The 12,511-nt window shown below is 34.9% G+C and overlaps 1 protein-coding gene across 1 annotated transcript in view; it reads left to right on the top strand.

Moving 5' to 3' along the window:
• The window catches only part of NAALADL2 (N-acetylated alpha-linked acidic dipeptidase-like 2), an 825,315-nt gene extending 813,083 nt beyond the window's left edge, over window positions 1-12,232 (top strand). Inside the window, exon 13 of the mRNA XM_014546150.1 lies at window positions 5,996-12,232. Within this exon, the coding sequence (XP_014401636.1) occupies window positions 5,996-6,194 (199 nt within the window). The 3' untranslated portion in view covers window positions 6,195-12,232. The remainder of the gene's footprint in view (window positions 1-5,995) is intronic.
• Window positions 12,233-12,511: the final 279 nt, after the last annotated feature.

Consider the following 12,511-nt stretch of genomic DNA (forward strand, 5'->3'; position numbering starts at 1 on the left):
TACAGGCCAGGCTGGGGGGACCCCCGAAGTGCACAAATTTTGTGCACCAGGCCTCTAGTACAAATATCAGAAGAGACATTTGAAAGAGGCTATCGTTTCCACCATTAATCTGCTAATTTACATTTAAGGAAATGACTCATGAAGACTTCAGATACCTTTATTTCAAAATTCATTCTCTTCAGTTTCCCTTTGCTTTGCTGAGCGGAAAAGATTTGTCAGTTGAGTAAAGATGCTTCCTCTCCTTCACTGATTATTAATTAGGTTTCTGAATTTGGTGCTGCTCTTTCCTGGTCACCGTGATGTGTCATTGAAACAGACCCATTAAAATGAGTGATGTGTGTTGTAATTTCATTAGTGTCATCAATAATGTATTACACTTTCCTTTTAGTAGTCCCTTTGTGTTGTGTGTGGGTCAGAATGACTGTGTATGAATTACATTTATAAGATTCAAATTGTTACAGATGAGGGGAGATAGGCATGAGGGTGGAATTAATGTTATTTTAAACAGGATAACTCCTAAAATGATTTCAATTAAATAATATTTTAATTAGGTCTGATGTCTCTGCATACCATACTGAGATACATGTTGTGTGTATGCAAATGGGATGGTGATTTATTGACTAAATAACACAGCCCATTCTTTCTCCAAGGAAACTTTTCTGAACTGGACTAAAGCAGGTATGTATAAGACCAGGAGTGGTTCACTGAGGAATACAATTCTTATGGATGGAAAGGACAGACACTTGACATGGAAACTCTTCAAATGTATTTTTTTCTCTTGTCACCCTTTTTTTTCCCCTTCCAGATATGTGCCTTTTGACTATCTAATCTGAAGAATATGGGTCCATAAATGAGAAACAGAGACATGTTTGGAACTCTGATATAGCATATATTGTTGAAATCTTACCTCCTTTTAAGTGAGGTTTAATTTTGGTGACATTACATGGGAATAAAAAGAATTTTGACTTAGAAACTTTTACTAGAAGCATTGATCTAACTAAAATATTTTAAAAGGCAGGAAGTATTTGTATATCAAAAAATTGCACAATGGTAGTTTTGCTTCCCAGGAATGATCTTGGAGTATTTAGGGTTAATTATTGATCCTGTAAGAAAGTTCTCAGAACTAAGAAATATATAGGAATATATGTGATAAAATGTAAAAACATGGCTGAGTAAAAACATGGTTTGTTTTTTCTTTTCCCATTTAAATATTAAAATTAAAGTAATGCGAAGTTATATTTTTGGAAAAGGGCTCCAATACAGAAATTTATTTTATACTAGAGGCCGGGTGCATGAAAATTCATGCACTGGAGGGGTGTCCCTCAGCCTGGCCTGCCCCCTCTCACAGTCCTGGAGCCCTCAGGAGCGGGAGGCGACCCGGTTATCAGGAGAAGGCAACGCCCCATCACACCTCTGCTGCTGCCACTGCCATCAGCACAAGCCTCGGCCGGCCCTGGTTACATGAGCCTCGGACAGCTGGGCAGCTGCCATCTGAGGCTTGTCTGCACCTCAGGCCAGCCCTGGGCAGCTGGGGGCTAAGGGGACTGGGGGACTCCGGAGGCAGGTGCACCTGCTGCCCCAGCAAGGCTGAGGGGACTAGGCACCTCCATCTTGTGGCTATGGGCACCTCCATCTTTGAGGGCATGGCAGTCAATTTGCACATTCCCTCCTTATTGGCTGTGGGCACTGCCATCTTTGAGGGCATGGCAGTCAATTAGCACATTCCCTCCTTATTGGCTGTGGGCACTGCCATCTTTGCAGCCTGCTGCTCAGTTGTTTGGTCGTCCCTCACTAACCCCCCTGCTGGCCTCTAACCCCCCTGCCTGCCTGGTCACCCCACGCAGCCTGCTGCTCAGTTGTTTGGTTGGCCCTCACTAACCCCCCTGCCGGCCTGGTCACCCCATGCAGCCTGTTTGGTCAGTCGCTTAGGCTTTTATATATTTAGATAAGCAGTAAGCTAAGCAGGCTTTAGTACACAAAGAGAAATAGGAAAAGATGAGCTCCTTCTGAAAATCAGTAGGAGAAATTATCTTTCTCATAAAAATTTAAAGAAGATATCTTTGGTATCCTCAATTTATTTTAAGGTAAAGCAATCTATAAAGGTGAAAAGCTTCTATTATAATAAAGATCAACTAACTCTAGTTATATCAGCAGCTACCCAAAATGAAAGTTTTTTCTTATGATGAAAAACTCAGGTTATTTTTTTCCCTACTAAAATATCAGTATCTGTAGTTTTATGCTGATTTGTATCCAGTTTGGATAGAAATGGATATGAGTATTTATCTTACATAATAGCTTGCACAGCCTACTACTTGATGGATGTAGCATATGGAAAATGTGTTTAGCTCCTTGTAGAATTTCACCAGCCAAAAAAGGATCCATTTCTATTTGCATGGTCTGTTTACAGTCATTTTAAAAATATGTTACTGTGTTGCTTCCTAGTTAGAAAAAGCAAATGTTGGCACATTACAGACTCCATTACATTGGTCTTTAGGAAATATATGTATTGCTTTCCAGTTAATAAAAAAATCAACAATAATCACACTTCTTGTGCTTTCAACCTAAACATTCTCTTTAGGATGTATTTTTATTCCTCCACATTATCTCTCTCCTAGATATTTTACAGGAGTATGGTTGAAATTTTTCATACTATATTAGAGCCTATGTTCATGCTTAAATGAATTGTCATGAAAGGATTAATCCTGCAACCTTTATAAGCATATTTTATTAATGTCATCTTATCCTTAAATAGAATATTAATAATATTAATGATATTTAACATTTAATAACCATAGAATGTTAGGTAGAAATGTGTTTCATGCCAATGACTTTCAAAAATGTACAGAAGTCACTGTAACAGCATGATAATCATTAAACATGCTCTACATAATATATTAATTGCACTAGTACAATTCATTTAGGGGGCATTTCTGGATAACAAGGGTGATAATATTTTTGACTCTCAGCATGCTGAACCCTCAAGGAATGGAAGTATTTGGTAGAGCTTTTGAAAATATATATTACATTCATAAGTTCTGGAAATATATTTTTCATGAAATGATTTACAATTGAACATGGATAAAGGGGAGAGAATTCAAAATATATATATATATATATATTATGAAAACTGATTAAATATAGTTATTATACTGATTTATTTTTATTAGTAAGTCAGTAGAAAAATAAATCAGTATAATAACTGTGATAAGGAGTTCTTGTTAAAAGATTAAATAATTAAAATACATTTTAAACTTTTTATCCTTGAAATACCTTAACTATTAAATCATTTGTGTTACTATATATGTTTGTTTATTTTTTAATATATTTTATTGAATTTATTACGGTTACATTGGTTAAAAAATTGGTTTCAAGTGTATCATTCTATAATACATAATCTGTACATTGTATTGTTTGTTCATCACCATAGTCTTGGCTCCTTCCATCACCATTTATACCCCCTTTACCCTCTTGTGCCTGCCCCCATTCCCCTTCCCTCGGATAATCAAATGCTGATGTCTGTGTCTGAGTTGTGGGGTTTTGTTTTGTTTTGTTTTGTTTTACTTAATCCCTCAACTTATTTCACCCAGCCTCCCAACCCCTCTCCCATCTAACAGCTCTCGGTCTGTGCTCTGTATCTATGAGTCAGTTTCTATTTTGTTTTGTTCATTAGATTCCACATATAAGTGAAATCATATGATATTTGTCTTTCTCTGACTGGCTTTTTTTCAGTTAGCATAATACCTTCTAGGTTCATCCATGCTGTCTCAAAAGGTAAGATTGTTCTTCCTTTTTATGGCTGAGAAGAATTCCATTGTATAAATGTTCCACTGCTTTTCTATCCACTCATCTACTGATGGGCACTTGGGCTGCTTCCAAATCTTAGCTATTATAAACAGTTCTTCAATGAAAATAGGGGTAGAAATATTATTTAGAACCCATGTTTTGGGTATTTTCACATATATTCTGAGAAGTGGAATCACCATCATCATAAGGTAGTTCCATTTTTAATATTTTGAGGAAACACCACACTGTTTTTCACAGTGGCTACACTAGTCTGCATTCCCACCAACAGTGAACAAGGGTTTCCTTTTCTCCACATCCTGGTTAATACTTGTTGTTGGTTGATTTATTGATGACAGCCATTCGGACAGCTGTGAGGTGATACCTTATTGTAGTTTTAATTTTGCATTTTTCTGATGATTTGATATTGAGCATCTTTCATATGTTTACTGGCCATCTATATGTCCTCTTTGGTGGGGTGTCTATTCAGGTCCTTTGCCTATTTTTTTAAATTGGATTGTTTGGTTCTTTGTGGTTTTGAGTTGCATAAATTCTTTAAAATTTTGGATATTAATAAAGAAATAATTACCAGGTATACCATTGCCAAATATATCCACCCATTCAGTGGGTTGTCTTTTCATTTTGTGGATGATTTACTTTGCTCTGCAAAAACTTTTTAGTTTGATGTAGTCCCATTTGTTTATTTTTTCTTTTGTTTCCCTTGCCTGAGGAGATGTATCAGAAAAAATTATGAGAAATGTCTGAGATTTACTGCTTATGTTTTCTTCTGGGATTTTTATAGTTTTGAGTCTTACATTAAAGTCTTTAGAATAGTATATTGAATTCTATTACCCAGTTTCAACAATTACCTAATGGTCAATCTTGTTCTGCCTATACTGTCCATAACTCCACCCTCCTTTTCATCTAAAATATTTTGAAGCAAATCCAAACTCGCTAACCTTTCACTTATAAACATCACTGTGTGTATTTCTAAAAGATAAGGACACTTTTAATAAACATATTGATACCATCATCACACCGAAAATACAAACAATTCCTTAGTATTAACAAATCTTCAGTATTCAATTGAACATTACTATTCATTTTTTAGTTTGTTTGAATAAAGACCTACTTTGTCACTGGTTGACATGTTTATTTTAGTCTAAAGCAGGAGTTCTCAATCAGGGGGCAATTTGGGCCTGTAAGGGACACTCTTAGCAATCTGGAGACATTTATGATTTTAACAATTGCCGTAGACTAAATTTTTGTGTTTTCCCAAAATGTGTATGTTAAGATCCTTACCCCAATGTGATGATGTTTGAAGGTGGGGCCTTGGGTAGTAATTAGGTTAGGTTAGGTTAGGTTATATGTGTGGGGCCCTCGTGATGGGATGAATGCCCTTATATAAAGAGAAGACAGAGGGCTCTCTCTGTGTGCACCACCAAGGAGGCCATGTGAGACTATAACAAGGAAGAGTCCTCTTACCAAGAACCCTGGTGGTCCGAACTATGCTGGCATTCTGATCTCAGGCCTCTAGCATTCAGAACTGTGAGAAGTCTATGGTATTCTGTTATAGCAGCCCAAACTGACTGAGACAACTAGTGGTTTGCAGTGAGTGGAGGCAAGGGATATTGCTAAACATCCTACAGTGCATAGGACAACTGCCACAATAAAGAATTATCCAGCATCAGATGTCCACAGCACAAGGTCACATAACCATGGTCTAAAGGTTCCTCCTTCACCTATTTTTTATTATAGTGTATTTGTTAATAAACTGGATCATTGGTCTTTTAGAGTTTCCCACAGTCTGTATTTTGCTAATGACACACTGTGATATCACTTAACACATTTCTGTGTCCCTCGTATACATTAGCAATTAGATTCAGAATCTTCATCAGATTCAGATGCAGTATTTTTAGCAAAATGCTTTATTTTGTTTTATCAATAGTGTGGTGTACTTCCATCAGGAGATACATAATGTCTGGGTCGCTCTCTCTCATCACTATGGGAAACTTTTGATGATCCGTATTTATATCCCTGAATTCATTAGAGGTTGAAAAAAATGATATTTTATAATTTTATCATTTCTTTACCTATCACAAATATCACTATGTCTTAAATATTTGTTACAATGTTTGATATACAAATAGCACTGCACATGAATCACATGAATCACTTACACGTTTCTTTTTTCTTTTTTTTTTCTTTTTTTTAGAAACATCCTGTACCACCTTGATGAGAAGACAAGCCAGTTTTCAATCCTCCTGGAGGCTTGGGAGCGCTGCAAGTCTCTTGCATCCAATGAGACTTTTCAAGAAGCCCTGTCAAAGGTGTTGCACAGCATTAATTCAGCTCAGGTTTACTTCAAAGCAGGACTTGATGTGTTCGACAGTGTCTTGGATGGGAAGAACTGAGAAAACTCTCAGCATCTTAAAAAGTTTGTTTACAATTCCTTAAGCAAAAGCTCCAATCTGATAGACTTTCTGACATTGAAGACTTCCCACCCCCCTGCCGCCGCCAATGGCTTTTTATACAAATCTAAAGCTATTATTAGATTGTATTTTTAATAGACATATATAAAAAGAGCATTTGCACAATTAATATTTTTCATATATCTGCATTTCTGAATATGCAAAAGCAAGTTATTGAAATAATACTTAAGATTTATCTATTAAAAAGAAATCTACTGTATTTTTATATAGTATATATAAAATATTTGGGGGGAAGCGTTCCAAGAAGTTTTGGACAATCTTCGCTCCTATGGATAAAGCACATAGGAACAGAAGTTGTTCCTTATGTTAGAGCATTTAATGACCTACTTTCTGCAATAGAAATGGAGGGTTGATATGGTTGCAGATTAATTCACTATTAAGTATTCATTATGAAGAATTCAAGTATTCTGACTGAGTGATTGGTTGACCAAACCCACTTTGAATGTTTCTATTTTATGAAATGAAGTGCCTGTTCATAACACAACTAGATGTAGTAATACACTGGTTATGAAATTGTATTTTTGTAAGTATTAATGAAAAAAAGAGCCATAAACATTCCAGGGAAAAATCTCCAGGTAGCTGCACAGATCAATTTAAATGCAAATTTCTTCTAACAACTTATAAGGTGACAAGCTTTGAAACCCTTAATTTGCCTCAGTTGATTTTGTAAAAATCCAGGGGTGATATATGTCTTATGAGGGTGACAATATTTCTAATTTCTTCTTGTGCTGTTTCTGTTGGAAGCCCTGAAACAGAGCTATTTTAAAATGAAAGCATCTCACATTCTTTGAAAACCCCAAGTATCTTAAAAAGCATTAAATTGCTATTTTTGCCACTGACATAAAGGACTTACTATGAAAGAAATAGTTGTTTTGATCAATGGAAAAAAGCTCCTGAAATCTATGAGGAAACGTTCAATATGTTTTTCTTTTTTATCCTTAGTTGTGACTAAGAGTGAACATAGATATAATAGTCATAATCCTAATTTTATGCAGAAAAAAACAGTGCCGCTGTGTGAATATGTCTTTCCCACACTTCAATTATTTTCTCTTGTGGAAAATAAAACCCTTAATAGTGACATTGTCATTGACTGGCCCTGACATCCAAGGTTCCCCAACACCTTAGAATTCTGTTAGGTGACAGTTTAAACTTTTAGCTTGCCCTTGGGAATTGATTTAAGTCTTTTTCTTCTGATACTGGATAAAGGAAATCCCCTGAGGAAACATATTTTCAGAATATTTCATGTGACTTTCTTCTCTATCCCAGCACAGTAAACACACTTCCCCGTTATACACGGCCACAGCAACATTGCAGACAGCACCTGTGTGTCTAAATCTTTGCTTTTTATAGATGAGCATAAACCTAATCTTAGTGTAAAGGAAACCTAAAGTTGAGGGGAAAGAATTAATCAGTATTGATTAATTGATTTATAAGGCTCGGCTGTTCCTACCCTAAGTAATGTTTATATGCTCAAGGCAAAGAAGAGAATTGAGGCAATTAGCCAGATAATTCAAGCAGAAATCCATTTTCATCTGAATTGCCTGTGTGCACATAGTTTTACATGAGAAATGAAACTGCTTGATTTTTTTTAAAACCAATATACTTGTTTGTTTGAAAATATTTGCCATGTTCAGGAAAGGACTGAAGGACCAGGCTGCCGCACACCTCAACATCAATGTCCCTTGCTCCACGGAAATCAACAGCGAAGAAAAGATGAGAATATACATATGGACATGGGTGGCGCCAAATAATAGAATGCCTTATACTCAAGGATCTTAAATATTTAATCAAGCTTTAATGCATTCATTCCAGTTCTTAATTTGGGGTTGAATTTAAAGCAAAGGCAAATAAGGATCAATTTTATAGTTTATCAGTTTAGAACAAAATTCTGAGTAAATTCACTGTCTTAGTCTGTAAGAGCATTGAAAGCACACATTTTTTTTGTTTAATGATAGTGTACTTGGGTAAACCACACTACACAGATAAAAATCTCAATATTATGTATTCTTCACTTTGAAGTTATATATTTGATATATCATATAACATATAGAGAACTGAAGTTAACTGTGGAATAACACATTTTATTAGTCTACTTAAGAGATGTGAAGAAACTAAATTATAATTAAAATATATGTCCACCAGTTTTATACATGCTGCTCTATATATTTGACTACAACAGACTTCTTAACCAAGAACATTATTGTTATGGTCTGATTACCTCAGGGTTCCACCAAATTTATATTATTCTAATTTTTCCCAATAGATCCAAGTAAATAAAATCCTATGCAAGTGTTTTTGGTGATTTGGTAATAGGCTTCAATTCTTACTGAGATATCTGGGTGCCTGCTAATTCTCACACTCTTTCATACATAGAATTGTGTCTAGATGTAATAAACCATAAATGGTTATTCTGCTAAGAAAATGTGCCAAATCTGCATCACTGGTACTTGGGCTCAAGAAGGGTACACACTGTCCTTTGTGGAAGAGCACGTATTCTGGAGTCAAAAGGAAGCGTAAGAGACATTTTGGTCTAAGCCCTAAGATGTTATCTTCAGCCAGGAAAAGCATTATCATCCTATGGGCTGCAATACCTGAAGCCAAAGTGATTAAGGAACTTGGATAGAGTCACATAGCTAACTAGTAGCAAAAGCAACACTGGAATTTACACTTCTCTGCTTTGAAATGCAGTAAATCTAGCTCCCTCCTTGAGATGCTAGGGTTATGAACAATCTTTCAGTGCATCCTCAGAAAGCAGCCATTCTTCCAAATGCTGCATATACTGGAGTTACTGCTCTAATGAAGGACTAGCTTATTCTCTGACTCTACCTGACAAATAAAACCTTCCTAGGCAAAGGATTGGGTACTCAGGAGGAAGTGGGGAGAGCTTCCACAGGACAAAAGAAGTAGGAAGGAGGACATTGAGTGAAATGCTTTTATGAGAACATATTTTAGCTCTGTATTAAATCAGGAAGCTAGATCGCTATTTCTCAAAATGTGGATTTTAGGGTATGAGGCCTAGCCATCTTCATCTTCAGCAGGTTTTCCCAGATGATCATTATGAACTCTGAAGTTTAAGAATTTCTAATCCACATCAATCCTGGCTCCTGAGAAAGCATTACTTGGCAGCATATCTAAAGCAAACAAACAAAAGCAAAACACAACTGAGAGTCACAACAGGAGGTACCTGAAGCTTTGCTATTAAAGGAGAGAGTAAAAGTAGCCATTGTATTTCTCCAAAAAGGATGCAGACACAGCTAACATCTGTGCCTGCTACTTTTGTTCATTGAGTCCTCACAACAACCTATTTTTTTTTTAATGAGCAAAGTTAACTGAGTGACTGGTCGAATGTTCCTTATGATGGTGGCCCACCAACCAAACTATATGTGGGTAGGTTAGAAAATATCTATAAGAGTATTAAAAATTAATACACCATTGTAGACAATCATAACAACTAGATGTAAAATAAAAATTAAAAAAAAACAGAAGCCTTACATTACACAATTTTCTCCTCAAAATGCCTATATAATTTCATAGGGGGGGAAATAAAGCAAGTGCTTGAATTTACAACCAAAGTTTTATATTATCCTTAAGAGCTTAGAATCACTAATTGACATTTTAACTTAAATAAATATAAGTATGAGGTAGGTTTCCCTATTGCAAAGATAAATGTTATAAAACTGAAATAAATGATGATTTATTGCCAACTGCCTAATGATGAATCAGCATCTGTGCCTCAAATGAAAAACTGTAATTATTTACACAACAAATTGGTAGACCTAGCCAAAAACGCTCTAAGAGGCACTGTGTGGTATGCGTGATTAACTACTGCAAGAAGTAAGCTTTCTCTGAGGGTAGCACATCGTCATCTCTTTGATGTAATAGGCTATTTAACTGCGTCTTAGTCATATTTTCTTAATAGAAAGGAATTACTTTAAACTGTCAATCCACGTGTTGAACAGAAGTGAAATGGTCCACATATTCCAATAAACATAACAACATAATCGTTTCATCATAGGAGCACAGAGGAAATCAAGGGGGGTGGGGAACAAAGAATGTGATAATTATGAAAAATATTCTGCCTAACTGCAGTAGTGAGTCTTTATTTCTTCCATATGCTTACATTTTGAGCTTAAAGAAATGCTATTCTGAAAGATCTTAAGAAACTTCAGAGTTCTAAGCACTCCATTGAGTGCAAATATTTTTTAGTTAAGTGGATTCGTTTATGAAATTCGAAATTGCAAGTGATATGAATTTAACAGAAGAGTTGCAAAGAATTTTTTTAAAAATCTAACCTTTCGTGATCATCACCATGTCCACTCAATTTTGTGTTTCCTCTTTCTAGATATACTTCAGCAATTAGATTAGGCTCTTTTTCCCCCAGAGAGTAATTTTAAGATCTACTGGACTCAATATGCATGTATCTGTAAATCAGCCAGAGTCTTATTTCCATGACATCTTTTCATTATCCTCCGAAGATGTGCACTGAAGAGGCTTTAGCACACCTGGGACTGCTGAGAATCTTGAGGCCTTGCTTGTTATAAGATGACATATTTCTTAAAGACATTTATAATCTCATATTCAGATTGTATCTGAATTTACAAAGTGAAGGATTAAACTGAGGCACTTTCAAGTAGCACTCAAGAAAAAGAAGCTGCTTCAAATTTTAATGTTTCTGGTTAGATTATTTTTGGTATGAAGCATATAGTTATATAGTTTTCTGTAACCAAACTGGTAATTTTGATGTTTTCAGCCAAACTCCAATCATTGAAGCCAAAGAAATGCATGACTACTCTAATTTCTTAAGTAGGATGCTGTCAAGAATTAACTCAGGATCAGCTGATTCTAGACAAAGATTTGATGAGTGTAGACAGAGCCCAACAGTATTCCAATTCCTTTGATGTCTTAAGCCAGTAAGTACTGAGGTAGCTTTTCTCAGAGGGAGGCAGATTTTGTTTTCCAGGGGCTAATTAATATGCACAACCTCAGTCCCCAAAGGACCATACAGGTGCCTGTACTATACCATATGTCATGTGCTATATTCCAGCAAGCTCAAGAGATTAATATACAATCATTATCATGAATTATTATGTTGCATTGAAGTTAATGTCGGTCTTTTGTTCTAATTAAAGTATAAACTTGGCATCTGAAAGACGTTTAGCTAGAGAAGTGCAGTTAGAGTCTCTATTTTAATAAATTACATATATTTTTCAATCAAAATGTGTAATTATTTAATTATCTAGACTGCTCAATAAGTAAAATTCTCCAACTCCTTCAAGAATCTTTATTCATATGTTAAAAGCAGATGAACACTACTTGGAGTGTATTTTATCATTTTAAATTCTTAGCCATTGTTGAATCATGCTTTCAGTAGATGTGATAGTGTTTTCTTAATATTAATGACAATTATTTGTTTTCCTTTATATCAAGCTGCTGCAAATGGACTACCTTGTTTTGAAAGTCAGAAAAAGATTATTACTCTATAAAGACAATTTTATCATGTCTGTTTAACAAGAAACAAACAAAATGTTTTACTCCACCATTGCAAATTATTTGTAGGAAACAAAATGTCCAGATGGTTATGTGTAGTTCACCTGATTATATTCCAAAGATATTATAAATAACTCTGTTCAGAAGCTGAGATAGGACTCATTTAAGTGATTTAGTATTTAGATTTCACACAGAAAGGTTTAATGGCAAATATATCTCACACATTCTAACACGCTACTTAAAAAATATGAATAGAATTTGTATTCTGGAAAAAAAATTCTTTAGAACATTTTGAAGGGCTAATTTGTTTTTATAGACATCTAGAAAAACAACATCATTTAAATAATAGTTTCATATATGTGTTTGGGATGTTAATATATACCATGCATTTTTTCAATCATGTCTACAGTGTAGTAATATTTAATTCTATTCAATTATATAATAAATAAAATTTCTCATTTGTATAACAATAAAAAAGACAGCCATAAAATAAATAATGTGATATTTAGGAGAAGATTTATAAATGAATTTGGAGTAAAATTTGGAGGGAAATCTCTCCAATTAAATTTTCTTTGGTTAAAAACAAATATCTCTGAAAGGTGTCTCAATGGCTAAATTGCACTGTGTTGAATATTGTTCAAGATAATTTTATTATTATCTGTGATTCAGAAATTTCCATTGTAAAGAAATGTTCATGGTCATTGTCTTTGTTGTGATTCATTGTTAATGTCATTGATTGAGAGGCATGTGTC

The sequence above is a fragment of the Myotis brandtii genome, unplaced genomic scaffold (genome assembly GCF_000412655.1).
Source record: "Myotis brandtii unplaced genomic scaffold, ASM41265v1 scaffold432, whole genome shotgun sequence".
Lineage (NCBI taxonomy): Eukaryota > Metazoa > Chordata > Mammalia > Chiroptera > Vespertilionidae > Myotis > Myotis brandtii.